Below are 27,554 nucleotides of genomic sequence, written 5' to 3'. Positions count from 1 at the left end.
TGGCTCCGGTCTGAGGCCAGAGGTAGCGGAAGGGGACGCCGTGATAGGGCAATTGTAGCTGTCCTGGTGGGACCGACCGGGCCGAACCGGACCAGGCATTGAACTAAACAGCGGCTGGAGCATCGCTCTGTCCTCGCTCACTCTGCTCGCGTCCCGAGAATCCCCCGTCCCCGGTTTGAGCCGAATCAGAGGGCCTACTGGCGCCCGCGCGGTGTTCGGACATCGCGCGCCCACGGTGTCGTGGCCTCAGGGGAACGTTGCGGCGTCTGCTATCCGCGGGGGCGGGCGGGCAGCTCGGCACAGATGAGGACGGTCGCAGTGGATTCCCAGGGGTCCCGTCGCCGCCTTACGGGCCCACTGGGGCCCCTGGCGCTCTGGGCGCTGGCAGCTTCACCGGACAAAGGGCCCCGGGTGCGGGGGTGTCCCCAAGGCGGGCGCGCGGATTTACTTCCTCCTCGGCCCCACGGGCGCTCTTCCCTCTTGCCTGTCCCGAAGCCGGCCCCGCCACCGTCACCGCACAAGTGGCTCTGGCTGCATGAGACCAGCGGGACCATTCCTACCCCGCGGATCTAATCCGGATCGGGACTCGGTCCCAGGGGAGGTCCCCACCGCCCCTGCTATTGTTTGGGGGCCCAGGTGAGCTCCTCGTTCCCACTAGACTCGGTTTCACTGCCTACTCCTAGGTCTGCCTCCTGGGCCTGGGTAAGGGGGGTTCTAATCTGGCCCCAGGGCGAGGGACCCCTCCCCCCAACGGCTGGACAGCGGGCAACGGAATCCCAAAAGCAGCTGTTGTCTCCAGAGCATTCCAGCTGCGCTTGGATTTCGTTCCCTGCTCTCCTGCCTGAGCAGCGTCCTGGTCCAGATGGGGTGGTCGAGCCCCTGAGCCCCAGACATACTTCACTGGATCGTTCTGGTCTCCGTCCCTCTCTCAGGTGCGCCTTCATGCTGGAATTGACGGGCGCAGACGTCTGAGAGCCTGGGCGGTGGCCATCTCCGGAACCCGGGGTAGCACTGGTGAGGGAGGGAGGACCCAAGTCCTCCATATAGGGCTGCAATGGCGGTGAGTCCCACAGGGCTGCCCCAGCCCGCAGCTCGCTAAAGATAGCCCTTCACTTCCTGGGGAAAAACCACCTAAACCGTCTTCGTGTACGGAGAGTAGCAGAAGTCCCCAGCTAGGCCTCCAAGCTCAACCCTGTTAACTGTCCCCGAGGCGCACGCCTGCGGCATAGAAAGCGCTTTGGAATGACACGATCACTCCCGTTGAGTGGGCACCGAAGAAGCCATCGGGAATGTCGTGTCCGCCCAGTGCTCTTTCGGCGCCTCCCAGGAGGGCCTTGAAGCCCTGGCCCAGAGAGGGGCTTTGCCAAGCTTTTCCTGCTTCTACGGTCCCCTCCCTTCTGAGTTCTGGGCACTGTCACTGCTCCAGGGCAGAGATCACAGTTTTCCCAGCACTCTGTGCTGCGTCAGGGAAAAGGGGATTTAAGTTACATTGAAGTGAAAACATCGGGGACGGGAAAGAGCTTTCTCTTGGGCAGAGGAGTGGGATGCTCCAGCTGAGCTGCCCTTTAGCTGGCTCTTCTCATGGTCACAGTGTTTAGTTGGCCCACAATGGCTCGTTGCATAAACCAGGAAGCGGGAGGCCCCTGTTAAAGTACACCAGGTTAAAGGAGAAAGCTTTCAAAAGCCGGAAATTCTGGAAACCGTCATGATGGTTTTAATTCCTCAAGAATCAAGAGGAGAAAACTGGCAATTCTATCAGTGGGAATAAAGACAACCCATGTTCTAAAGTAGGAAATGCAAATAACCTGAAACCGCCGAACACAAATTCTTTTTAAAATGAGACTTTTTTTTAGTAGCTCGTGAAGGTGGCATTAATGTTAGCTGTCCTATTCCGGTGACAGTTCGTTTCGAACTTTAAACATTGTGTTCATGTGTAAAATGGGGAAATGAAACGCAGACTTCGTTAAGAGCAAGAGTCCCCACCAAGTCGCGAGGATCCTTTCCCTGGTTGGTAACGAAGAACGCTAGGTCCGGGAGGACTCCGAGATTCCGGACCCGGGACCAAGCAGGGCAGGTGGGCCACGCCGGGGCACTGTCGAAAGCAGCCGCTACTGTTTCCCCTGGTGCACCTGCCCGCTCGGGCCGGATCTCCGTCCCCGCCAGTCGGTCTTCCCGGAAGTTCGACCTCCCGATATTTTGCTTCCGCTTCCGCTTGCTCCTTCCGGTCGCCATGGCGACGGGGCGCCTTGGGGTCGAAGAGACTCTGGGGGCCCTTAACGCGGCCCTGGGACCTGGCGGCCCCGTGTGGTTCAAGGAGACGCGCTCCCGCCACCTACGTGCCCGAGACTTCCTGGCGCCGCGGCGCGCGCTGGAGGCGCGCTTCGGGGACGGACAGGTGGGCACGGGCCGGACGGGCACGGTCTGCCAGGGCCAGCTGGGAGTACCGCGGCCCGCTCACCCGCCCGTCCTCACGCAGGTGCCCGAGCGTGTGTTCCATGCGGTGAGCGACCTGCAGGGCCCCGGCGTGGCTCCCGTGCTGCGCTGCGCGCCGACCCCCGCGGGCCTCGCGCTCCAGCTGCAGCGGTCGGCTGTCTTCGAGCGCGTGCTCGGCGCCGTGGAGGCCTATGCTGCGCCCGCCGCACCCGCCACGCCGGGCCCGCGCGTCCTTCTCCACTGCCCAGGGCTGCGTGCCGCCCCCTGCGCGCTCCGCCTCAGCCAGCTGCGGGTGATACTCGTGGCCGATCACCTGGCGCGAGCTCTGCATGCTCACGGGTGAGCGGGGCCGCGAGACAAAAGGGCGTGGCCCTTGGGGACTGGCTGCACCTGGTGGGAATAGGGGTGAATCGGGCCAGGTGCTCAGGCTGAAGCGGCCACCCTCGCTTCGCAGAGTGAGTGTGCGCCTAGTGCCCGCTGTGCGGGATCCGCACACGGCGGCCTTCCTGCAGCAGCTGTGGGTGGACTGGCCTGCTACCTCGGAGCGAGCCGAGACCGAATCCGTGAGGAGCCGCGCACTGGCAGAGCTTAGCCCTGCCGGTGACGGGGGAGCCCTGCCCCCTGGCGTTCTGGGCAGTGTGTGCCTGAAGGATCTGTTGGAAGAACGGGGACACGCAGCTGGCTATGACCCCAATCTGGACAACTGTCTGGGTAGGACCTGGAGCCTATTCAGGGCCAGAAAGGCGGGGACCCCTGCAGTCCTGGCTAGTCCCAGCCTGTGTGTTCCCTCTGCAGTGACTGAGGATTTGCTCTCCGTGCTGGCTGAGCTGAGGGCAGCCCTGCTGCACTGGCCTGAGGTAGGTTCCCGAGGTTGGTGAGTGACTGACACCACACCCTGTAGGCCTCTGGCAAAGCAGGTGTTCTGTGTCCCTGCAGTGACTGTCCTTCCCCACAGGCCGTGGCCCCACATGCCCGTGCCGACAGCTGCATGGTGGTACATGTGGTGAGCTGCGAGGAGGAGTTCCAGCAACAAAAGTTGGACCTGCTTTGGTGGAAGTTGGATGATCAGGCTCCTCTCATACAGGTAAGTTAGTGATGGCAGAGCTCCCCTAAAAACCTGTACAGGGCCCTGCCAGCTGACTGGTCCAGACGGGGACACTTGACCTTGGAGAAACATCGGGCTTGGTGAACGGGCATGTGCAACAGGTGGCGTCCTGGGAGAAGGTGGGGTGGGTCTGGAGGCACATCCTGGAGGACGGTAAATCGCTAGACTGAGGCCTGAGGGGCTGAGCTTGAGAGGGAGGGACTACGCCTGGTGGTAAAAGGCTGGGGGAGTCCAGGCAGCAGATTTAGTTCCTTGAGGGTTTTATTACTGCAAGGTGTCGCCTGCTGGCTGAGCCCCTGCTATTTTCCTGACAGAAGCACCTGGTCTGTGGCTCAGTGAAAGTAGCTGGTGCACCCGGCACCCTGACCGCCCCCGAGTACTACGAGTGAGTGAGGCCAGGCCACCAAGCCAGGGTAGTTGACGTGGGGACTCTGGCCACTGGCCCCCTTCTCACTCTTTTCAAAATGCAGGCTCCGGCACGTCCAGGTCTGCAAGGCCTCGGCACTGAAGCATGGCAGGGACTTGACAGAAGGTGCGCGTGGAAGGCCTGGCTGTGCTTTGGGGCGGGGCACGGGCAGGGCATTTGCACCCCGCCCCTTGTTCCTTGCCCACGCAGACTGACTGCCCCCAACTCCCTCAGACGCAGCCTGGGCAGAAACCTTCAGGGTTCTCTCTGTGGCGACCATCAAGTTTGAGATGCTCAGCACAGCCCCGCAGAGTCAGGTGAGCTCAGGTGCCCACAGCACCAGGACACGGGACAGGGTGTGTGGTGGCTGCCCTCCCTCTCTGCAGCTGTGTCCCCATTCTTCAGCTCGTCCTGGCCCTGGCGGACAGCAGCATTTCCACAAAGGGCACCAGGAGTGGCACCTTTGTCATGTATAATTGTGCCCGTCTGGCCACTCTCTTTGAGGGTTACAAGCACAGCATGGAACAAGGTCTGTACCCCCCTTTTCCACCTGTGAGCAGTCTGGATTTCTCACTGCTCCAAGATGAGGTGAGTGGCCCGCCCTGCCGGTAGCTGGCACCGTAGGAGGCCCGGATTTGCCCTTCCAGCAGCTTTGTCCCCACAGGGTGAGTGGCTGCTGCTGTTCAACAGTATCCTCCCCTTCCCGGCCGCGCTGAGCCAGGCGGCGGCCCTGGACGGCACTGCCACAGGGCTGCACATCGCGGCGCGCACGGAGATGGTGAGGCGGGCAGACCAGGCCAGAACCGCACTCTTTATTCTCGTCTGGGGACAAGAGCAGAGACCTGCCAGTGACTCTGTCTGTCCCTAGGTGTGCAAGTCCCTGGTGAAGCTCAGCATGGACTTCAGCTCCTACTACAACCGCGTACACATCCTAGGGGTGAGCGCACAGCAAAAGTGGGGGCGGGGTGGGGGAGGAGATGAGACCACCAGGCCCCTCTCTCCTCTAGGAGCCTCGGCCACACCTGTTCGGTCAAATGTTTGCCCGTCTGCAGCTTCTGCGGGCTGTGCGTGAAGTGCTCCACACTGGCCTGGCCATGCTAGGTCTCCCGCCGCTGAGCCACATCTAAGGCTACAGAGGGAATGTTCATGAAGTCATCAACTGAGGAAAAAAGAAACCCCACAGATTTTGTTAGAGGCCTGGAGCCAAAATAAAGCATTCCGAAGCTCTGTTCTGTTATGAGCAGTGGGGCCTATTCTTGGTTGGCCCGGGCAGCGTACTCACCTCTAGCGCCTGCTCCGAACTCAGGAGCCCGCGGCTGCCGCCGCCTCCCCTCAGGCACACTGGGCACGGGCACAGACAGTCGCGCCGGCTCCCCTGTCTGCAAGCAGGCCCCATGCCCAGCGTGCCGGCCACCGCGGGCCACCTCAGTCATACCAGTTGTAAACCTCCAGTCCCTGGCCCCCAAGAGCACAACGATGGCCAAACTCGGGGCTCACAGGCCAGCAATCCATGTCGGCCACATCTGGTACGTGGTACACGGTACTGTTCATGAAAGTGGGCTCGCCGTGCCCGAGACGCCAGAAGGTCAGCCGTTGGTCGATGGAGGCTGAGACCATGAGGCTTGGGCTCAGGATATGGAGGCCGGTCACGTGGGCAGCATGTGCACAGGGGACAGAGTATTCCTCTAGCACATGCAGCTGGGGCACTAGCTCAGCGCCCCCCACAGCCTCTTCCAGCTCTGGCACCTCCACCGCAAGCACAAAGACGTGGAGGGAGCCATCCTCACTGCCACTGGCCACCAGGTGGCCCTCACGGGTGGGCAAGGTGTGCAGGCTGTTGACACCACAGCTGTGAGCCTGGAGGGTCAGACAGGGGGTGCCCAGCTCTGGAGAAAGAAGATGGTTGTTAGGGCCCAGTCTGCCACATGGGTGAAGGCAAAGTGGGAGGTGGGGAGGGACAGCCACAGTTGCACACTAGCTACTGACGGTAGGGAAGGCCAGGGTCCGCTGGGGGCTCGAGGGCAGTGGAGCCATGGTCCAGCACAGTGGTGAGATCCCAGAAGGCCAAGCTGCCATCGGTGGCTGCGCTGCACAGAAAGAGTCTCCTAGGAGCCAGGAAAGGGCAGCTGAGTCAGGGAGAGGGAAAGCAACAGGAGCCCCCACAGACCCACGCAGGCCCTTCATGCAGCCCCTCTCACCGCCGCTGGTTGGGTGCCTCATGCATGAAGGAGTGGACCTTGAGGACACACCGCTTGTGGTGGAAGGTTTCAGCCAGGAGCTGCAGCCGCCGCCCAGAGTCCTGCAAAAGAAAGAGCCTGGGGGGGAGGGGTGGCGGGTGGCCCAGCTCAGAACCCATTCTGGACAACCACCCCACATCTTCCGCCCTGCCCACCCCATGCTCACCTCACCGCCCCGTCACTACAGGCTGCAGCCACAAGGGGGCCAAGGTCAGGCTTGTCAAACTCACACACAGCTAGGGACATGTATCTGCAGAGAACACAGCTGTCAGGCAGGCGGAGCACTGCCATGACCCCACCCCAGGCCCCTGCCAGGCAGCGCGTGTCACCTGGTCTCTGGGTCCACCTTGACCATCCGGCGCCGGCTGCGCAGCCGGTCCCAGTCCTCATCCAGCCGGTGAGATGAAAGGTGCATAACATGGCAGGCGAGGCGGCTTGGGGTACTGGGGTCCAGGGTGACCATAATGCGGAAGCAGTGCATCTCAGCCCGGCCCCCCGCAGACACCACGTGGGCAGTCAGGCCTGGCCGAGGAGCCTGGGGGCCACCTGGGGTGCCAATGCCCCACACAGCCACTGCACGCACCGAGGAGATATGGTTACAAACCGCGGTAAGCGCACGGGCAGAGCCCGTGGCTGTGGGGAGTGCCAGGATACAGATGGTAGTGTCCTCACTGCACGTGATGACGATGTCAATCGTGCTGGGCCCCTCGCTGCCCGGCTCCAGGTGGTCAGGCTGCATGAAGCTGGGCACCTCAAACTCAGGCCCCAGGATGATGGTGCCCACACGCTTCACACAAGTGATCTCACGGCCATGCAGGCTCTCGCGGAGAATCACGTGTGGCCGGGTGCAGCCGCCCAACGCCCGGTACAGCATGACATCCCCATCCTTGAGGTAGGCAAAGGCCATAGCTGCCTCAGTGTCAGAGAAGGCCCAGGAGCGGTGGCCTCCTCCACAGTTGACAATGTGCAGCTTCTCGTGCGACCGGGGGCTCCACACCACAAACTCATTGGCGTGGAACCCCAGGATGACCATGTTCCCATCAGCCACCGTGCGGAGCCCAGCCACCCAGTTCATGCCTCGACAAGACTTCTGCCTTAGGACTGGCTGGAGTTGGCCACACCGCACAAAGAGCTGGTAATAGGCACCATCGCGTCCTGTGCTGTACACATAGCCACCATGGCAGGTGACCGAGGTCACACCCTGCTTCCCATGCAGAGAAGGGAGGGTAGACACAGGGCCCCACTCAGCTGAGGCGTTCTCGTCCCCCCCACTGCCACTGCCCACTCCAGGTGCTCCGCTACCAATCACAGCCTTGCCTCCAACCGCAAGATCCTTGAGCAGAGCTGGTCTGGAGGGGAACAGCAACACAGAGCCCCGGCGGTCCCCGCACACCAGGAAGTCACCCGGGGGTAGGAAGGCACTGCATGTGTGCCACCTCTGCTTGCTTGGCGGCAGCAGGTACCGGCAACGTTCCTTGACAAAGATGGCCTTGCCAGAGGGTGCAGCTGAGATCTCCAGGCATGCCACCACGCCCCCAGGGCCCGAGGCCAGCAACAGAAGCTCCTCGTAGCCACGCAGGGCCCAGCTCACGCTGTACACCTTCCCATGGAACAGGGTCAGGTCCACAGCTGCAGTCGGAGTATTGATGGGCACAACCTTGACACGACCCTCCCCATTGGCCATAGCGCACAGTCCAAAGCCCTCAGGCCCAGGGGCTGCCTCCAGGAGGCAGTATGACTGGAAGCGCTTGTCCTCTAGCAGTTGCTCCCAGCACTTGACCTCGAGGTCATACAGGTACAGGGCCCCTGCATCAGTCACTGCCAGTACTCGCCAGGAGCCAGCCAGTGTCACCGCCTTGAGAGCGCCTGGCCTGCTATGGGACTTAAAGCAGAGGGCCGAGACCCCCGAACCTGGGTACCCACGCCCTCCCAGGTGCCACAGGCGGATGCCTGAGTCATCGCCCCCGGTGATCACCCAGGCTTGCCTCTCATGGGCAGCTAAGGCCCGGATGCCACGGCCCTGGTGGCCCCGAAATGCCTGGAGGATCTCACCCTCGTGGCTCCACACCAGGCAGACACAGTCCTCTCCTGCACTGATAAGGTAGTTCTCTAGCAGCCTGACCTGCCACACACGAGCACTGTGCCCAAAGCAGTGCCCAATATTCTGCACCCGACCCCCAGGCACCCGCAGGTCCCCCACCTTCCAGAGGCGAACACTTCGGTCTTCTGAAGCTGTGGCCAACAAGCCCTTGCTTTCCAGGTATGACATGCTGAAGATGACACCCACATGCCCACTGACCCGACGGTCGGGGGCCACAGGTTTACTGTCCATTAATGCGGTGGCTGGGTACCAGACCAGAAGCTGGTTGGAAACAGCACCCGCCACGACGGTCAGCTCCTTCCAGGTGTCTCCGATCAGACAGGCCGAGGAGAGGGTACACCTGTCTGTGCAGGGTACCTCCTGCAGGAGGCACCCTATCACCGGGTCATACAGCACCACTGAGTTGTGGCCCAGCGCCAGCGCTATGTTCCCCTCGAGCCAACGTGCATCCCAGATCCAGTCAGACATGTTCCACAGGCCCGAGCGCCAGAGCTCCCGGAAGCGGCCCTGTCCCCAGCTAAGTTTCACAATTCGGAGCCCCTTGCTCCCAAACACAGCCACCATGGCCTCAGAATCCAGGTTGCCATTGGGTTCTGGTCGCACGCGGAATCCATGGACAAGATAGTGGCCAAGCAGGTTCTGCACGCGCTGCAGCATCCGCAGGTGCCCAGCAAAATCCAAGCTGTACACCAGGACATCTGGCCCCTCACCTAGAGGGAGGCAAAGAGCCACATCAGAAGCCCTCACCTAACCGTGACGAGCCATGAAGAGACAGGGAGCAGGGAGAGGTCTGCACATGCAGCCTATGAATGTTAGGACACGCAATCCTACGGGCTTGAACCCTGAAAGATCCTTGCTCTCGGCCCCAGCTGCACTTTTAGTGCTGATGCTCGGATCCCGTCACTCCTGACTTTCAGTTCAACCACGAATTCCTCAAACCCACAGCCTCCTCCTGACCCCACCGAGAACCCAGACAGGAACCTTTTCAGCTTTAGTCCCACAGTCCTTAGCCCCATCTACCTGTACATGAATTCTAATTGGCCCTCCCTCCCCCAGGGGAGCGGTTGTCCCACTAAGAGGATCTTTCCCCCTTAGGGCCATGGCAGAACCTCTCCTGACTTCCAGGAGCTTCTTCCCTATATCTCAGAAGATGTGAGCATGCTCTATTTCAACGAGGAGGACTAGGAGAGGCAGCCCCCACTTTGGCAGCGGGGGCTCCTGTGGCCCTCAGCGGCCGCCTGGCTGCCCCACAGGCACCTACCACTCTATTAGCTCACCCTCAGGTCCTCTGGGTGCTCCTCATCCCAGGAACCATTACTCCTCCTACCCCACCCCCAGCCCCAAACCAGGAAGCCCACAGCTTACTCCTCTTAACTTCCCACATCTTCTATCTCCAAGTTCTGGGGATTTCATTTTCTAAAGAGTTTGCAAATCCTCCCCCGCAGTGACATTGGTCCTGGACATCACGTCTTAACCTGACATCACCCTCCAGCCATTCCTGGTCAGCAATCTCAATCGTGATATTCAATCAACATTTATTGGCCATCAATTAAGAACCAAACAATGAACTGTACGCTGGCGTAGTGACTAAGACAAGCAGACCCTGCTCTGTGGATTAGGCAGACTAATTAAGCAATACCACAGACGTGGACTACATCATTATAACTTTGGTAGGTTCCAGGAGAGAACTATATAGGTTGCTTTAAGAATATAAACTCCTCCAGTGGTTCTCAATGGGGGCAATTTTCCCTCCAGGAGACGTTGGCAAAGTCTGGAGACATTTTTGATTGTCACAACTGTGAGCTGTTACTGGCATATAGGAGTGGAAGCCAGGATGCTGCTAAACATCCTACAATGCACAGACAGCCCCTCACCCACAGAACAATCTGATCCAAAATGTCAACTGTACCAAGAATGACACCTCGAGGACACATCTTTTAGGCTGAGGAATCAAGGATGAGCAGTGGTAAGCCAGAGGAAAAGCAGTTAGGGGGTAGGAGGAACCTTTCTTGACAGAGTATACAGCAAGTTTGATGTCCCTGAGGTGAGCAAGAGCTTACTGTGGCTGGAACCAGAAATGAAGGGCTCAAGGATGGGCTAGAGAATGCTACTGAGGGGGTCAGGGAGACATAGCTGCATGGCTTCAAATGATGGCAATAAAGATACAGACGCCACATGTACGAAGTCCGAATCAACCAGATGAGAAGTCACAGGAGCAGGTGAATTCACTTGAAGAGCTTTCTAACCTGTATTTTCTAAGTCATTTCCCTGCTTAAAACCCTTCAATGGGGCCTCCCCATCACCTTTAGGGATAAAGTCAGATCTAGAGCTAAAATGGTCCGGCCTCTGCTCATTTCTCCAGCCTCTTCCAGATCCCACCCCTGCTCCAGTAGCACAGGAATTCGCTTTCCCCCAAAGTGACAAATTCTCTCAGCCTCAAGACCTTGGCATGCTTACCCTCTGCCAGGAACACACCCCTTCTCTTCCCCTAGTTCATTCTTGTGGTTCTATGGGTTTCTGCCTAGGCATCCCCTCCTCCAGGAGCCTCAGGAATTTAGCTCATGGTAGGAACCCTGGGGTCCCAGAGCCCCCATATTAGATCAAAACTGGGCCATCCTTCCTCACCCCCACCGACCCCTCTCGGGATTGGTAGAAGCTCACTCAAGGCTAGAGAGACAGTACCCTGCCTTGGGACACATAAAACTCTGCAGGAGCAGCAGCAGTCACTAGTGGCTTCCAGCCGGGCCTCACTGCTCCCCAGAGCTCTGCCGCCTCCGGTCCCCGGTCTTTGCCGGCCTGTGCTTCCCAACCCGGCCCTCCTAGGAAGGGAAAGGACGTCGGATTTCCACAAACATCTCAGGAGGGGCTTCAGCCTTCGCCTTCGACTGCCGAAGCAATGGCCTACTCAGACAGGTCTCACCCTGGCTTTCCCGCGACCCCATCCTCGTCACCCCGCTTCCAGGGAAGGGCTTCACCGCCCCCGAAGCCACACCCCCGCCTTTCCAGGGCCTGCCCTCCGCCGAGGGCACACCGGGGCCCCCGGACCCGCCAACCTGGGTGCGAGGGGTCCTCATCCGCAATCTCCCCGCCCACCTCCTCCAGAAGGGCCAACTCCACGCCCGACGCATCCAAGGGGCCACACACCTCTGTCCCTCCCCTTCCCTCGCTTCCAAAACGACTGCGTGTCCCTGCACCTTCCCGCGGCCCCACCGCCCTTTCCACCTCAACTGCAGGTTGCGAAGGGCCTCGGTAGCCACATCGGTGTTTTTGTGTCCCGGGCCCCTCAGGTCGGGTCTCCTACCCGCCACCTCCACGGCTCGGTCCCCCCTCCGGACGCACTCGCCCGCCGCCCGCCCTCGCCCTCCGGGCATCCCTTTGTTCCCCGCCCCGCCCCTGCGAGCACTCGGCTGCTCCTCCGCTCGCGCGCTCCTCAAGCCAAACCTCACCCGCCAGCAGCCGTTCCCCCACGCACTCCAGACCCGTGACCGGGAGGAGTATGAGCTCCGAGGTTGCCCGCGGCCAAACGTAGTCCTCGGCAGCGTCCATGTCGGTCCTCTAGCCGCTGCGGAGGCCACCGCCGAGAAGAGCTGAGCTCTCGCGAGACCGGCCTTCCCCGCGCGCGGCGCGGCCCCTCTCAGCGCCCTTAGCAACAGGTAGCCGAGCCCGCTACCGGTGTCCAATGACGACCCCTTGGCCCACGCAGCCCAGCTAACGATTGGCGGGGCCGCCCTCGCCCCTCCCCCTGACGTGACACTCGCCGAGCTCTCCCGGTGCGGCCCAATCCCCCCGCCCACTCCACCTTCCGCAGACCTCACCTTTTCAGCCCAAGGCTCAAAGCTGTGTGGTTTTATTTGACTGGGCAGCATGGGTCTGTACACAATAAATAACACGAATACAGGAATTGTGCCCTAATCGCGGCTGGAGGCGGGGATGGGGCAAGACATCGGCCAGGCTTTCGGCCTACAGCTGGACAGCGGAACTGCAGGGTCCCCCGACCTCGGGTGGCAGGCGACCTGCGGCTGGAGGCCAGGGCTGACCCTTCCCTCAGAGCTCCACGCGCGCATCGCGGTAGGCCCGGTCCAGGGTCCACTCTGGCTGCGAGTCCGCGCCACCTTCGCGGGCCAGGCGCGCCATCTCTTGTTGGAACAGCGCCTGCCGCGCCCGGCTGGGGTCCACATTGATCCAGTTGTTGGCAATCCACTTAGTGCCACGCGTGACCAAGCAGCCCCCGTGCAGCGAGTAGTCGTCCACATCGCCCACCCAACCTAGGAGAGGAGGATGGTGTGAGCAAGGGAGGGGACCAGAGGACCGCTAGGCTGGTCTGGTTTGAGCTTGGCCTCATACCGCCCAAGGACACAGTCAGGGTAGGCCCAGCTGTGCACATCTTCCGTGGCAAACTTCTGGTCCCAAGGCCACCCTGGGGGCTCAGCATCTCTCGCCAACTAATGCCTTGTCAACACTGCTGGCCCTCTGAAACCAGCTTTCTTGCCAGGCCCGTCCAGAGCCCTTCCCAGCCTTGGTTGGTGAGGTGGGAAGGCTGGGGCATCAGGGAATCAGGGGTCCAGATAACCCAGGAGACTACACAGGTACAGGCCACTGAAGCCACTGAGAATGGTTTTGGGGAGGCATTAGGGGCAGAAAACCATTTGTAGGGCAGCCAGGAACAGCTCACCAGGGTGGCAGTCCCGGCTGGCTAAAGGAAAGCTTCCCTCAGGGCAACCCTGGCCTGGCCACAGGCTCTCACCTTGCCCGTCCGGCAGGTAGTTGTACCAGAAGACTGCTGTGCCCTGCCGGGGCTTGACACGCAGGTTCCCTTTTTCACAGTGTCTCCGAGTGTCACGGAGGTCAACATCATCCTGAATCAGGCTCTGTGGGCAGCAGGGTGGTGGGGTTTCAAGCTGTCCCCATTGTTTGGCCAGCAGCCAAGGCCAGATAGCCAAAGGTAGCCAGAGGGAAATGAGTCAGATGTGCCCAGGGGACCACCGGGGCCCTCATTCCAGATCTGGAGGGGAATGAATGTACCATGTTTGCCCAAGGCCCTGCCATCCCACCCAAGTAACAGTCCGGTTGGCTCACCATTTCATCATAGGTCCTGTTGTCTGCTACAGGGAAGACAGTCTCTCCCCCACCGGTGACGTTGTTCAAATAAAACAGCACTGTCATGTAGCTGTAAGGCAGGGGGGCCATTGAGCATGTCCCCAGCAGGAGCTGCTCCCAGGGGCTTTATCTGTAGGCAGGATAAGCTGCCCAGGTTCCCAAAGGCCGAGGGGCAGGCTGAGATCAGTGACCACAGGGCAGGTCAGTGCCAAGATATCCCTAGCCCGTTCTTCCCACAAGCCTGGTCTCTTCCTGTGTGTCACAGTGTTTTTCGTGGCAGATATCACAGGTGCACTTAATTAAATTACATGGGCCCGCTGGGGAAGGTAGGCTAGCAGAAGCAGCAAGATCATGGAGAAGAGCTGGCTGCGATGAGAAGGAGCTGAGTCACAGCTGCCACATACAGAGGAGAGACCTGCCTCCATGCCTTGGCAGGGGAGGAGGACACAGCTTCAAAGGAAGAAACTGAGGCCTCCGGCAGTGAAAGCAGGATCAATCCCCAAGAAGGGGGAAGAAAGAGCTGGGGTCTGGCCGCTGAGACAAGATGGCCACCCCCTTTCCTGACACTTGGTAAACCACCTGGGGGGCAGAGGTAGGAGTATCCCATGCCAAGGGACATGCCCACAGGGCAGGGCTGTGACTGTGTCATGGGGGTGCCTGGTCTGAGAGTTGAAGGTAGCCCCCCGGTGGGAGGTACTTGCCGGCAGGAAGTCTCGAAGGGTACAGATTCATTGGCTACTAGCTTGGTGTGGGAGCAGATGGTCTCTGGGTACACAGGCCCGCTGTCCACATGGGCATGGTAGTGGCCTCCCTCTCCGTACCGCACCACCTGCAGGGGCTCGCTGAGCTCCACGATCTCAGGTGACAGGCGGGTGAGGCGCAGCACCCTGGTGGGCAGCAGGCATTCAGCTGGGCATCTCCACGCAAGGTGGCACCCTGAAGAAGCTGGCCACAAGCTCTGCCCCTGCCCACCTCCCCTGGGAGCCCCTTAAGCCACCCCAGTCTGGCCCTATAGGAGCAGGAAGAGGTTACTCTTAATGAGCCCTTCTCCCTGGATGTTAGAGACACCCACCGGGTGGGAGAGAGGAGATTTCCACTAAATTGGGTGGGGGACACTCCCCCAGGAAGGAGGTTATCTAAAACCCCTGGATGCTCAGAAGCAGGGGCTCCTGTAGACAGAGATAAGAGGTCATGTCTCTAATTAGCAGAAAACAGACATTCAGTCTATGTCTAATCCCAACCGTATACTGTTTGCCCACAGTTAGGGTTCATTTGCCTTTGTTAATTGCCTGTCTTTCAATGGGTCCCAATCCTGGTCTAACACGTGGAACTTCATCCTGAGTTAGCTAATCAATTCTGTCCTCTCCACCCAGCCAAGGCCTTCTGTGGACGCCCTGCATGGTCTCCCCCGCTGCACCGGGAGGACAGCATCGGGTGCTCACCTCTGGCGGATGGCGCGCATGACGTGATGGGCACCTTCCCCCTGGTAGAGCCACGTGTGGTGGCTGTTCCTCACCAGCTCGCTGGACTCTGCCTTGTGTCTCCTCATGTACTTGTGGAAGTCCCGAAGGTCCATGTTGGAGAACTCCTGCAGGCTCAGCACTCCTGCACGGAGCACCCACCATCAGTGCCCACCAGGCCCATGCGGGGAGGCCAGTGGCAGGCTGCACCTTCCTACCTACCCTGGCCTCAGGCACTGGGGGGCCATGTGCACCTGTCCCCCAACCTGGACTCCTGGGTCAGACGAACCTGGCTTCTGTCACATCAGGCCCTACAGGAAGACCCAGAGAAGTTCATTTCCTCACTTTAAGCCCTGAAGTGGCCCCCAGCCAGAAGAAGCCCAACTCCTATTAGATTGGCCAGAGCAGGGTCTCCAAAGGAAGTTTGAGCTACATGACCAGGACCCTAGGCCATGCACTGCCCCTGCCCCTCCAGCCTGGCTCTACAGAGCATGGTGACCACCCTTGGTCCTGTAGAGGGTGAAGAAAGAGAGCAGTTAGTGCCAGCTTTTGTCCAGGGCCTTCCACACTACACTGTATAGCCTAGGGCTGGGCCCCAGAAGTCTTCACGACTCAGGTCCCATCCTGAGTGAAACATACCTGTTCAGTCCTGCCTGCTGGGTTACCAGATTACCTCAGCAAAGAAAGCCACGCTCCTCAGTGAGAACACTCTCCCTCTATTCCTTCCCAACCCACAAAGCAGGGGCTCCACCCTCTTGGGGTTCTGGAACAGGAGCTGATATCTTTGCTCCATATTATCCGGGCTAACCCAAGGGAGACACCTTCTACTCTTTTGTCCAGATTTCTCTGAGAGTGGGGGACACTCACGGGCTTTGAGCCTGTCACCAGTTCTGTACATAGGGAAATACAGCAGCATGATGCCGCTCTAGTCACAGGTCTCGGGCAGATTTTTCACTCTGGGTTCACCAGCCACAAGGCCATTCTTCCAAGTCCTATTTGACTGTTGTATCTTCCTAACTTGGTCAAGAACTTGGGCATGACAGAGGTGACTACACCTCAGAAACCTCCTGAGAGTTATTGTCAAAGGTGGGGGGCACTTGCACGAGAGCTCCCCTGCCCACACCCACACCCAGCAGTTAGAATGACTCCAGGTGGGCAAGAGGAAGGCAAGGGAAACCTTGGTCAGACCAGAGACAGTGTCTGCTAGGGCGGACCCTGTGCCTGGTTGGAGAGAGGCAGATGGAGCAGGTGAACAGCCAAGTTCAATCTGTCCCTTTGCTCTCGCTCTCCCACTATGCCCTCTGCCAGCCAGCAACTCTACCTCCTGTACCCCAGACTCTGCCTGATGAGATCAAAAGAGTCTCCAAAAACCGCCCTCTAGACTGTCACTAAGGAGAATGGGAAGGCCTGCCTCCTGCCTATTTCCTCAACTCCTTGCCTATGGCTACTCTAGAAGCTGGGCATAGAGGCTACCTGGCTATGGGGACAGGAGGCTCCCAGGAGCAGAACTATGGCGAGGTATGCGCTCACCATCACCATCAGGGTCGGCCTTGATCGCGGTGTACATCTCCTGAATGTTCTCTGGAGTCATCCACCGTCCATTTCCCAGGCGAGTCTGGGCCAGGACCTAAAGCACAAGATGGTCCCTCAGTGGGGTGGCCCCAATGATGGAGAGCCATCGGAGTACAGGCAGCTACCAGTTCTTGCTGTGGGGCTAAGGTTTCAGGTGACAGGGCATGGGCGAGGGCACAGGACAAGCCTGAGCTGAAGTAGGGGTAGGTGGCGAGGTCAGGCAGCATCTGGGGAGGAGACCAGGAAGACAGCCAAGAGCCCTGAGAGCCATGGCCACAACCAGCCCTGCTGGGACTAGGGCTTCCATGGGGAGCACTGTCAACTCGTTGGAGGACACAGTGAAGGCCAGGCCTGTGTCTCGCTCAGATACCCCAGGTGAGCTATGGGAGGCCAAGGCCTGGGTGTGAAGAGCAAACAGGCAACGGGGGTAGCCTGGCCAGGGCATGAGCACCAGGCCCCTTGGGAAGACCGGGCTCAGTGGGGCACTCGATATAGACAAGGGACCCCACACCTCGCCAAGACCTCTCTCAGAAGCCTGGGTGTAAGAGGCATGTCGAGAGAGAGATGCAGATTCCACCTCAGAGGTGCCACCCCATCCACCATGAACAGTTCCATGGGGCTCCCACCTATGGCAGCCAGGAATCCAGACACAGATGGCACAACACCCAGGAACTGTGGTAATAAATGCCATCACTCCCAGGCAGATTCTTCTGTTAGCCTCTGGGATTCCTGGGGCAGCAAGGAACGCCCCGGGGAATGAAGGGGACCGTGGGCCTGGGCGTGCCCAAGCTGGTATGAGGTGTCATCTGACTGTTGGGGCCAAGCCTGAGCATGACAAGTGATCTGGCCACCAGAAAGATAATTCTGGGTACTCCCCACCCACATCCTCCTCACCCCCGCTATGCCTACTCCAGGCCCTAGGATCCCAACCTCGCGGAGCTGCAGGCGACCATCACGGTTCTGGTCCAGCAGCTGGAAGAGGTCCAGCTGGCTGACCTGCATTGTGCCCATTGCCTCCTCGTACTCTTCAGTGGGCAGAATCTGGCTGCGCTGTAACCCCTTCATCTGTGCCAGGTGGATGATGAGCCGACACTCCGCGTCACTCAGGAAGCCAGGGATTTCTGCCAGAGAGGAGGTAAGTGAGGCGAAGTAGGGGCCAGGGCATGGATACACCCGGTAGCTTCCACTCTGCAGGGTTCCTGAGGTACTCCCGGCCCCGGTAGTCACCAGGTTAGGACACACACCCCTTTACATCTGCTCTAGACTCTGAGTTGCCCTGCAAAGGTTGGCCAGTGTTTAGGATGTGGGGCCTCTCTGATGCTGAGAGCACACGTTTTCCAGGAGAATCCTGGGAGGTAAGCCAGAGCTACGCTGGGCATGGGCTCACCCACCTTGGGGTGGGACCAAAGGCCAGAGGGTGGACCTGAAGCACGGAGGGTTGACCTCTTCTTATTTGGTATATATTCAAGAAGTGTAGGGATGGTGCCTGACTTTTGCTTTCATTTGTACTTTTCAGCATTAGTCAAATAAACACAAAGTACAAGATGTTTGGCACCTTAGGCTGGTCTTTCCCCTCCATCCGGCTGCACAGGTGGGTACTGATTATCTGACCGGCTGAGTTGTCCGGTGCTGGGAGGTCAGTGGGAGGGTCACTCAGGTTTTTGGCAGATGCTCTGAGAAGATGCCCCAAGATGGCTTTGGGAACAAATGTACACTGAACACCTATTCCATGCCTCTAAGTCCCTGAGAAAAGGCCATTGAGGCCTGGGCTTGGCCCCAGTGGCTGCATGACCCCACACCGGCCCCCAAGCAGTTGGGTGGAGCTGGACCGTGGGCCTCACACTTGGGGAGCCGCCATCTCAGTGGCCCCAGGCACTTCCAGGACAGGAACCTAGTCCGTTTTCATTCCCTTGTTTCTGGGAGAGAAGACGGGAAGGGTGGGGGAACACAACAAGCCCACAAAAGGAACTGATTAGAGGAAGGACCACACCGCCACCAGGACCCCTGATGGCAGAGTGGCCTGCCACTTCTCTGGGTTACACTTCCAGCATGAAGTTGCAGTTATCACCAAGAAGAAGGAAAATGGCCATTCAGCTAGGATTGGAGTGGTTTTTAATAGTAATCACAGCAGCTCACACTTAGGAAGCACAGACTGTCCTGTCCTAAGCACATCATGTCCTTAATCTCTACACTCTTCCTAGAAAGCCAGGCCCCATTAACTCGCCCTTCCTATCCACTGGCCCAGGGCCACCCAGGCTGTTGTACTCCAAAATCCAAGCTCACGACCAGAGTCAGCTTCCACGAGTAGGTGACCCAGATGTGATGACCCTGAAAACAGGACAAAGGCCCCCACCTCTGGTGTGCTTGACACCCCAACCAGGCAAACCCAAAAAGAGTGTAAGCCATCCCCTGGGGGGCAGCACTGCTGGACTATGACTTAGAGTGAATTGCTAATGAACAGTTGCCTCCTGATAACTTAAAAAATAAACACACAAACAAGAAAAGCCACAAAAAGCAAGCACAAGCCCAGGTTTCTTCAATTTATTAGGTGCTGATAATATGCAGGCCCCTGCCATGTGCTAATCAAATGCAAATGGCCTGAGCCAGCGTGCTGGGCTTAACCAGGTGGGTCCTTGCACCTGGGAGCTGAGCAAGGGGTGTGGGTATAGCCCCATAAAGCCCTCAACCTCAGCCTATTAAGGCCAAGGCAGAGAAAGCAGGTGGTAGCTCAAGGGCTATGGTTGCTGCTGGCCCTGGTGGTGCTGTGCGGTGATGGAGGAGCAGGGCCTCCCTGGGGCCCCAAGCGGTGCATGCCCATTCCCCAAGCCATGGTGCTGTGCCAGAACATTGGCTACAGAGATGTGGCTCCCCAACTTAAGTGGACCATGCCACAGCCCCTGACGTCACCCAGCAGTCAGCTGGCTGCCCCTGCTGGTCAGAGTGCCATCCTGATGCCCGCCTCTTCCTCTGCTCCTTCTTTGCTCCGGTGTGCCTCGACATACCTGTCGAGGGGCTGCCAAGTGAGGGAAGGGGGCCTCTCTTCAGCCAGGGCCTGTGCCGGCAGCTCTTCACTAACCATTGCTGGGCTCCATCAGTGCCAGGTGCTGACAGGGGCGGGAGGACGAGGAAAGATTTTTTTTGTCAGGGTGTTCCCGGCAGAGGGGGGCAGGTGCCCATGGGACAAGGAGACACAGGCAGGAGTTCACCCATGGTGAACACCCTTGGTCTGGCCCCACAAACCATTAAGGGCTCTTGATATCAAGGTAGAGCAAGTGGGCAGGCTGCTTTAGGCTGGGGGGCCGGGAGTCCCTCTCCAGTGATGTTTGGAAACTCTGCTCATTAGGTGGCCTTTTCTCCCAGAGATGGCAAGGCTGATTCCTCTTCCCTAGCCTGACCTATCTGGTGATCAACAGATCCCTCACTTCCTTCTTTGCAAAGCAAGGGCCCTTCCCAGAGCCTCAGGGTGACCATGCCAGCAGCAGCAAGGCTGTGTTCTTTCAGAACTGGAGGCTGGGACCCCTGTACTTTTTGCCAACACCAGCCCAGGCCAGAAACTGCAGTATCCTGCAGGTCTTTCAGGACAGGAGTGCAGCGCCCCTCCTACATCTCCCCACCCCGCCAGGTATTAGAAGTCCACCGGAGCTGGGGAGGGCGGTGCTGGAAAGGGGAAAGCAGCCTGGGCTAAGGGAAGAGGCGTGGGGATAGACAGACAGATGCGCTGGGAGTGGGGATGCAGGGCAGAGGGCTGAGACTCCAGCAAGCACAAAGCAAGGCTGTTGCTAGGTGACCAAGTGTTGCTCAGCAACCGCGGAGTTACACGCCATACCTCAGTGCCCGAATATCCAGAGGGTCCAGCCTGGAGTCCAGGAACTCTGGTCCTGAGCGCCCTGCCACCCCACCCCACCCCTTTCCTGGCAGAGTCATCTACCCGAGCCGAGCCGCAGCCTGTGCGAGGTTGTGCAGGCCAGCTGTGCGCCCATCATGGCCTGCTAGGGCTCCCTGGCCAGCCATCCTGCATTGCGGAATCTTTCCCCTCGGGCCAGGGCCTCTGAGTGGCGGCCATCTCCCTCCCCGGCTGCCCATGTGAGTCTCTGCAGCGCTTCTAGGCTGGTTTTCCCCTCCGTCGACCCCACCCTTTCTAATCACTCCGCACGGGGTGGGGAGGGCAGATAAATGGGGTCTTGGGTGGAAGAAAAGGGACCACGACAGCCGACAGCCGACAGCCGACAGCAGCTGTCTTTCTGAAAAAGGGGAAGCGGGAGGGACCTGTGCTGATGGCCCACCTCCCCCACCAGCAGCCTGGTGGGGGCCTCACTCAGCCCCTCCCCCCAGTGCCACGTGCCAGCTGCAGGGACTGCGAGTTGCAAGAAGCCAGCTCCTCCAAGGAGGTCCTGGACACGATCTGTGCCAGCCACTCTGGTGAGCCCCTAGGGTCCAGCAGGCCTGCCACACACCTTAGAGTGCCTTCATTCCAGCTCCTGGCTTCGTGCTAAGACAAACCAAATGCTATGCCTGGGTTAGCGCTAAAATATGAGTTCCTTTAATGAGTGTGGGATACTGCTAAAGCAACAAATCTGCTAAGGAGGGTGGCAACCAGGGGGACAGCCTTCTCTAGGACCCCAGTTCCAAGAGCAGAGTATTAGACAAGAGGGCCACCAGATGGAAGGGATGGGGGAGCGGTACTCCCTGAGGCCGGGCTCATCAACCTGTCCCTCTGATCCCACCCAGCAGTGAAGGTTAGGTTCTCCCGGCGCAATGGGTGGTCCTCCGGACCCTCAGACTTCGAGCTGGACTCATGGCCAGAGGTGCTGAAGGCAGGCCCACTGCGCCCTGGGGAGCTAGCACCCACTCTGTGAGGCTGGCTGGAGCTGGATACCACATGTGTGGACAACCTCCTGTGAGGAGGACAAGCTGGCACCTATGGGCTGAGCAGGGAGGTGCAGGGCCACCCGCTGCTGGTAACCACAGCCTATGCTTGGACCCCGGGTCACCGAAATCTGCAGCTGGCTGTGCGCAGGTGGCACCATCACCAGTGCCCAGAATAGGGGCTAACACAGGCAGGGAGGTGGCCATGCAAACCTGTGCTCCCCTGGACACACATAAAACCCTCTTTCTGCTACCCTCGCGGATATTTGCAGATCAGAGTCCAGAAAAGACCCAAGGCTCACCCATGAACGGCTCAAGTGGGGCAGAAGCCCACTTCCATGGTCACAGCTAGGAGCCCCTTTCTGAGCAGGTAGCGCTCTGCCTAGACAAAAGGCAGGCCAGTGCCCTGGTAGCTGTGTGTGCTGGGCACGCAAAGCCACCTTTTCGTCCTTCGTAGGCCTGGGATGACAGTGTGGCTTAATGTCATCTACTACCCACAGCCCCACGCTGAGTCTCAGGGTAGGCACACAGCCTTGGGCTATGCTCACCCTGGGCCTACTTGTCAAGCCCCAGACTCAGTTATACCTGCCTGACCTTTACTGAGTCTAGTTCTGCCAAGCAGCAGGCCCGTGGAACAGCACTGGGGTAGGGAGGGGTCCATGCAGAAACGTGCTTTAAGCTGCTTACAAACCTGAACTAACATGCGCCCTTAAAATTCTTGCCCTACTTCTGGGCCTCCAGTGTTTGTCAAGAGCACAGTGGTCTTAAGTAGCTGTCTAATTTTTTCTTAAGCTGAAAAAGAATTGGGAAATCCTGTGAAAAAGTAGTCATGGTTTTAAAATAAATTGTGTTGTGTACTGGCGTTCATCACTCATTTACCTCAAATAGTTAAGAAGAAATGGATTAAAACTTTGCTGGCCCACTGGAAGTGCCCCCTGCCGCCCTTGAAGAGGGTGAATCAGGGCACCTGCCCAGGATGGTGGTACAGGCCTCTGAGCAAGCAGGCAGGGGCTGAGTGCCCAGGAAACCCCTCCCGCTGGCCAATAGTTGTCAGTAGTGAACAGGACTCTGGCTGCTGGACACACAGCCGGAACCAATCAGGCCTCCCACGCATGCAGCTCACCTTGAGCGGCCGAGGAGCACATGATACAAATACAGAAGATTGATGCTAAGCGCTGAGAGAAAACCAGTAAGGCTGATGCAGCCGAGTACCTGTGAACCTCTTTTTTAAGACCCGTTTGAGGCCAAGAGGACTCTGCAGTGGGGATATCTGAGCAGAGGCCGGGCCGAGCTGAAGGCCTCCTCCGTGGGAAGGGCCAGGTCTGAGCCTGCTGGTGGAGGGAACAGCACATAGAAATGCCTTGAGGTAGCAATGAGCTTGGTGTTCAGAGAATCAGCAGGGAGGGCATGAGGGCATGGCAGGGGATGAGGTCTGAGAGGTGACAGGGTTTGGGGGTCTCAAATGAGACTTAGAAGTGAAATGGGAAATCTTGGAGGCTGTTAAGGAAGGGAGTAATGAGGTCTGATCTGCTATTTAAATACAGAATGAGTGTGGGTGGGTGGAGGGAGAAGTGAGCCACTTGAAAGAAAGTAGGGGCCGGCCCGGTGGCTCAGGCGGTTAGAGCTCCATGCTCCTAACTCCGAAGGCTGCCAGTTCGATTCCCACATGGGCCAGTGGGCTCTCAACCACAAGGTTGCCAGTTCCATTCCTCAAGTCCCACAAGGGATGGTGGGCAGCGCCCCCTGCAACTAAAATTGAACACAGCACCTTGAGCTGAGCTGCCGCTGCGCTCCCGGATGGCTCAGTTGGCTGGAGCACATCCTCTCAACCACAAGGCTGCCGGTTCCACTCCCCCAAGGGATGGTGGGCTGTGTGTCCCCTGCAACGAGCAACGGCAACTGGACCTGGAGCTGAGCTGCGCCCTCCACAACTAAGACTGAAAGGACAACAACTTGAAGCTGAACGGCACCCTCCACAACTAAGATTGAAAGGACAACTTGACTTGGAAAACAGTCTTGAAAGTACACATTGTTCCCCAATAAAGTCCTGTTCCCCTTCCCCCCCCAAAAAAAAGAAAGTAGGTAGGGTTCCCAGAGAGATGACAATGGCAGAACTGCAGCAGCTCCCTGCTGAACTGAATAGAGCCAAGTCCTCAGCTAATGCCTACCACAGTCAAGCAGGTATTTCCCAGGAACTCGGGATGGAGTGCCTGAGTTTATGGCCCAGGTCCCATTTGCTAAATGTCTCTAGTAAGAAGGGTGGCAAACAGGAAATGTACCCCAAAAAGAGGGGAGGTTGCATGGGGCTCTCCCTGTGAAGTGGCGGGGTTCCCTTCCATGGAGATGGAGGCACCCCGGGTAGAGCCCAGTTCCTTTGCCCCCAGCGTAAGTTCTGAGCATACCACTTGAGCCCTGGCATTTTGGGCCCCTAAGGCTGGCAGGTAACAGGTTTGGAGCCAAGAGCAGCAAGGCACAGGTGGCAGAGCCCACAGCAGGCCTGTTCTCCTAGGGCCCCTCCTGCCTCTTTAGGGTGACAATGGATGGATGGACAGGCAGGCACAGAGGACAGACAGACATTGCTCTTTCTTGGGATGAGGCTTCCTTCTGTGGATTCATCCAACACCACAGCTTTCAGGAGCTGCCTTCCCACCCCAGACATCCCTCCCCTTCGGTTTCCCTCTCTCACAACTGGACGTGTTGTAACCACTGACCTTGGCTTCATTCGTCTCACCTCATTTCACCAAGCAGCAAGCCCCAGGGCTTTCTGGGTAAAACTGGGACATCTTCCACCAACAGACTCAAAGGTAACGTAAGAGTCTGGAGGAAATGAGGACCACAAACAAAGTTGTTGCTGCAGCTGCCCAGTTCTCCTATTCGTGCCCTTTGTTAATTTGTTTGCGGAAAGAGACCCATCTGATGGCTGACCCAGAACCAGTTTACCTTTTGACAAATCTCTTCTGCTTCCTGTAATTTACCCTTGGGTAACTTTGGGTTTTTCCTTCTCTGTTTTGTAGGACTTTAATACAACAAGCTGCCTGTTAGGGGGTTAGGGTGAAGGATTATGGCCTCATGGCTCACGTAACCTAACATACATGGGAATTAAGTATATACAGGTCCCAAGAAGGCTGAGAGAAAGCACAAACCCCTCAGATGTGTCTGGTCATGGCCGTGTGGAGGTGATGGGGTGTTGTTCTCTTGGCCTGGATCACCCTTTCCTGACAGCCACGTGGCGTGATCCCACAGCTCCTACAGGTCTTTGCTCAAATATCTTTCTCAAGGAGGCCACCTGGCCACCCTATTAAGAGTTTCAACCCCACTTGAAATCCTGCCTTACCTGTCTGTGATCACTTATCACTACCTAATCACCATGTATATTTATTTATTAGTTTATTTATTGTCTGTCTCCTCGTGTGAATGTCAGCTTCTGGTGTTTTTTGTTTTTGTGTTCCTATTTTGTTCAATGCTGTGTTCCCAGTACCTAAAGCAGTGCTTAGCACAGACTTCAACGTTATGCACTAGTAATAATAACAGCAACAACAACCCCCTTTTAGGGCCCCTCCCACAATGGGACTGACCTCATAACCTATTTCCCCTCAAGCAGCATGCATGTGAAATCAGTCTCCCGGGTCTAGGCATAATCCCCCACCAAGGCCCTCTGCTCCAGGGGTGGTGGCATGTACTCAGATCCTCTGCTTTGATCCCCAGTCCCCTCCTACCCCCTCCATCCTCCAGCAGCCGGGAACAGCCTGGCTCTGCAGATAAGTGTGTCACCGAAGCTGGGTACCCAGGGCTAGTTCGGCAAACCTATCGTATGCAAGGTCATGGGTCTGGGGCCCTCACCTTGTTGACACTGGTGGTCTTTGAAGGACTTCTGAGTCTTCACAGCCAGCACGCTCGCTGGCTTTAGAGTGCAGGCTCTAGAGGCAGGCTGCTTGGGTTCTACTCCTAGCTTCACCACTGAATTAGCTGTCCGAGCCTGGCCAAGCAAATGCAGCTCTGGGTGCCTCGCTCTCTCATCCACTAGTCTGAGGGGGAATCTACACCCACCTCATAGACGTAAGAATGAAATGAAACCGTCACATAAGGCCTGCCACATAACAAGAGCTCAGAAAATGTGAGCTATGATGCTGGTTCCAAATGAGGTCACCTGGGAAGTCTGTGCCTACTATGGCTGAACACAAGACTCCATTCTAAGAAGGATCCAGAGTGCTGGTAGCAAAGACTGGTGCCCCGGTGGGGCCGGTTTGGGGGCACCAGTTTATCCACAGTTGGATAACCTGTTTCTTATCAGCCCACAGGGCCCACTTTAGGAGTGAGATTCCTCTTTAGGGGCCTGAGATCAGCGAGGACCAGTTATCAGTCTCTCTCACCCTTCCCCCATTCTACAATGTGACAGAATTAATGGTGACAAAGTGTTCAAAGACAGTTTCAATGAACTGTTTAGACATTAGCCTCAGGGTCACATTGGCCAGCCCCCTGATGGAAGGATCCTCTGCAGAGAACTGGGGTCAGAGAGGGGAGTGTGGAAAGGTCACCCTGTTACCCTATTACGGAGGAGGGGCGGGCACTTCACTTTGGGAAACCTCTAGATGGGGGGCAGGGACGGCTACTGGGAAGCAGCTTTTTGCAAAACAGAAGTCACGTGGTCAAAACAAGCCGCAAGGCGGCCACGGCACAGCAGCCCCCGGCCCCTCGCAGAGCGCCCAACGCACTTACCGAAGAGCAGCGGCTTGAGGCTGAGAGTTCGGATGAAGTGATCCCTGTCGGCGACCAGCTGGACCTTCCGCTCGTGCCCCACCTAAGGGAAAGGGGCACAGTGGGCAGCTCGGGTGCCAGGCCGCGACGCCCGAGGAAGGAGAAGGCGCCCGGGTCGGGGCGAGAAGGGGGGTGCGCGCCGGGCCGACGGGGAGAGGCGCCAGGAGCATCCCGGAGGCCGGAGCTGGGCGCCCGGGGCCCGGAGCGCGGCGAGGCGGGGGGCCTCACCTTGATGCCCTCGAGCCGGGTGAGGGGAGCCAGGGTTGGCGCGGGCCCCGGGCCCGGGGCGCGGCGCTGGGGCCCGGGGTCGCTTCTCTCGTCGCCGTTGCTGTAGTGTACGAAGAACAGCAGCGCCAGCACGTTGCCCAGGTACAGGTGCACGAACACCATCAGCACCAGGAAGTAGGCGCGCGAGCAGATGCCGCGGGGCTTGCAGAGCGGCCGCACCGGAGCGTCCTCGCAGTCGCCCAGCCCGGCCGCCGCCCCAGCCGGGTCCCGCGGCTCCCACTGCGGACTCGCGGCCTCAGGCCTCGGGCCCGCCGCCGCCGCCGCCATGGCGCCCAGGTCGCGCGCGCGCCCAGGGGAGGGGCTGCAGGGAGGCCCGCGCCGCGCCGCGCCGTCGTCCCCACGACTGCCGCCGAGCCCGCGCGCGCCGCGGTCACTGGGAGACGGGACCTGGTGATGCTGCGCCCGCCTGCCGGGAGCCGCCCGCGCTGCGCTCCATCTCTGCGCCGCGGACCTCGACCCACGCTGGAGTTTCTTTTCCCCAGCTGGGTTATCGTCAGGCGGAGATGCGCTCCACCCCCCAGGACAGAAGCCGACCCCCCCAAATGTGGGTGCAAACAAGAACAGCACCGTTCAAGGAAATCCCGGTGGAAGTTTCTCCGTTTCTTAGTTAAGACGCACTTCCCTCCTCCCCGAAAAGCATGGTCTGCATATTCTCGCTGCTGGGAGTGGGGTGGCAGCACGGAGGCAGTGCCAAAGGATGACTCAATACTGCGGCGGTTTGGGGGCGCTGCGCGTGCCGTGGCTGCGCACAGGATGGGGTAGGACCCATGGCTTTCGGCGCGTGACACTCGCCGATTGGCTTTCTACACGTAGGAGGCCAATGAGGCCTCAGAGGTCCGCTGAGATCGGTCAGGACCTCCCGGGGAGGCCTGCTGGAGCCAGGCTTAGGAACAAGCTGCCTGATGTGCTGGCTCATAGACGAGACGGTGGGACCCAGCCTGGGGTGGTCAGGGAGGGCTTCCTGGAGGAGCCTGGCACTAGGAACGTCAGATCCCTAACAGTAACCCGCAGGCATGCAGCAGGTGTTTGGGTGCACAGAAAAACTTCTTGCCTCAAGTCTGGCACATGGGAGGGAGAAAGGGACTTTTCCATAATTGAGATACCATTACCTCTGAGGAAGATTTAACTCAGATTATTGCCAAATATGGAGGTGGAAGGACATACAAGTAGTCAAGTGCCAGAGCCTGGGCATTTTGGGGCTCCCTGCTTTTCTAGGGCTGGGTTATGCTCAGGC

General features: G+C 58.7%; 3 protein-coding genes across 5 annotated transcripts; 1 reads left to right on the top strand and 2 right to left on the bottom strand.

Annotated features, from left to right (window-relative positions):
• Window positions 1-21: 21 nt before the first annotated feature.
• DALRD3 (DALR anticodon binding domain containing 3) lies at window positions 22-5,181 on the top strand. 2 transcript variants are annotated; one of them, XM_081072295.1, is made up of 13 exons: window positions 22-636; window positions 933-2,395; window positions 2,477-2,772; window positions 2,888-3,144; window positions 3,229-3,290; window positions 3,389-3,517; window positions 3,853-3,923; window positions 4,009-4,070; window positions 4,179-4,261; window positions 4,350-4,532; window positions 4,609-4,722; window positions 4,813-4,881; window positions 4,952-5,181. In XM_081072295.1, exons 2-13 carry the CDS (start codon window positions 2,231-2,233, stop codon window positions 5,069-5,071), a joined length of 1,611 nt encoding a protein of 536 aa, XP_080928421.1. In that variant the 5' UTR covers window positions 22-636; window positions 933-2,230; the 3' UTR covers window positions 5,072-5,181. The 2 variants fall into 2 exon arrangements, with proteins under 2 accessions (XP_080928421.1, XP_080928422.1); XM_081072296.1 differs by lacking the exon at window positions 22-636 and having other exon boundaries at window positions 2,162-2,395; window positions 4,997-5,181.
• On the bottom strand, window positions 4,735-11,876 carry WDR6 (WD repeat domain 6). 2 transcript variants are annotated; one of them, XM_081072282.1, is made up of 7 exons: window positions 11,729-11,876; window positions 6,511-8,992; window positions 6,348-6,431; window positions 6,143-6,259; window positions 5,931-6,049; window positions 5,227-5,830; window positions 4,735-5,103 (listed from the first exon to the last, which is right to left on the bottom strand). In XM_081072282.1, exons 1-6 carry the CDS (start codon window positions 11,826-11,828, stop codon window positions 5,370-5,372), a joined length of 3,363 nt encoding a protein of 1,120 aa, XP_080928408.1. In that variant the 5' UTR covers window positions 11,829-11,876; the 3' UTR covers window positions 4,735-5,103; window positions 5,227-5,369. The 2 variants fall into 2 exon arrangements, with proteins under 2 accessions (XP_080928408.1, XP_080928409.1); XM_081072283.1 differs by lacking the exon at window positions 11,729-11,876 and adding an exon at window positions 11,505-11,603.
• A 237-nt stretch (window positions 11,877-12,113) lies between these two features.
• Window positions 12,114-26,723, bottom strand: P4HTM (prolyl 4-hydroxylase, transmembrane). The gene is made up of 9 exons (XM_081072039.1): window positions 26,261-26,723; window positions 25,994-26,075; window positions 17,342-17,532; window positions 16,370-16,466; window positions 14,822-14,984; window positions 14,081-14,266; window positions 13,359-13,449; window positions 13,027-13,150; window positions 12,114-12,547 (listed from the first exon to the last, which is right to left on the bottom strand). The coding sequence occupies exons 1-9, from the start codon at window positions 26,585-26,587 to the stop codon at window positions 12,327-12,329; spliced, it is 1,482 nt and encodes a 493-aa protein (XP_080928165.1). The 5' UTR covers window positions 26,588-26,723; the 3' UTR covers window positions 12,114-12,326.
• Window positions 26,724-27,554: the final 831 nt, after the last annotated feature.

This window comes from Rhinolophus hipposideros, assembly GCF_964194185.1.
Source record: "Rhinolophus hipposideros genome assembly, chromosome: 14".
NCBI classification, from domain to species: Eukaryota; Metazoa; Chordata; class Mammalia; order Chiroptera; family Rhinolophidae; genus Rhinolophus; species Rhinolophus hipposideros.
This window is presented reverse-complemented; position numbering and strand designations above follow the sequence as displayed.

Bases quoted from the DNA above. Each gene is read 5' to 3' on its own strand.
- P4HTM (XM_081072039.1), bottom strand. From the start codon at position 26,587: ATGGCGGCGGCGGCGGCGGGCCCGAGGCCTGAGGCCGCGAGTCCGCAG. The intron at 14,985-16,369 runs GTGAGCGCATAC...TGCTCCGTGCAG, and splicing joins GGCCGACCCTGATGGTGATG to GAGTGCTGAGCCTGCAGGAG. The intron at 13,450-14,080 runs GCAAGTACCTCC...CCTGCCTTACAG, and splicing joins CCCTTCGAGACTTCCTGCCG to CTACATGACAGTGCTGTTTT.
- DALRD3 (XM_081072295.1), top strand. From the start codon at position 2,231: ATGGCGACGGGGCGCCTTGGGGTCGAAGAGACTCTGGGGGCCCTTAAC. The intron at 3,291-3,388 runs GTAGGTTCCCGA...CCTTCCCCACAG, and splicing joins CCCTGCTGCACTGGCCTGAG to GCCGTGGCCCCACATGCCCG. The intron at 4,882-4,951 runs GTGAGCGCACAG...TCTCTCCTCTAG, and splicing joins ACCGCGTACACATCCTAGGG to GAGCCTCGGCCACACCTGTT.
- WDR6 (XM_081072282.1), bottom strand. From the start codon at position 11,828: ATGGACGCTGCCGAGGACTACGTTTGGCCGCGGGCAACCTCGGAGCTC. The intron at 8,993-11,728 runs GTGAGGTTTGGC...GCCTCCCTCTAG, and splicing joins GGGGGAACGGCTGCTGGCGG to GTGAGGGGCCAGATGTCCTG. The intron at 6,260-6,347 runs GTGAGCATGGGG...CCTCCCCCCCAG, and splicing joins TGTAGTGACGGGGCGGTGAG to GCTCTTTCTTTTGCAGGACT.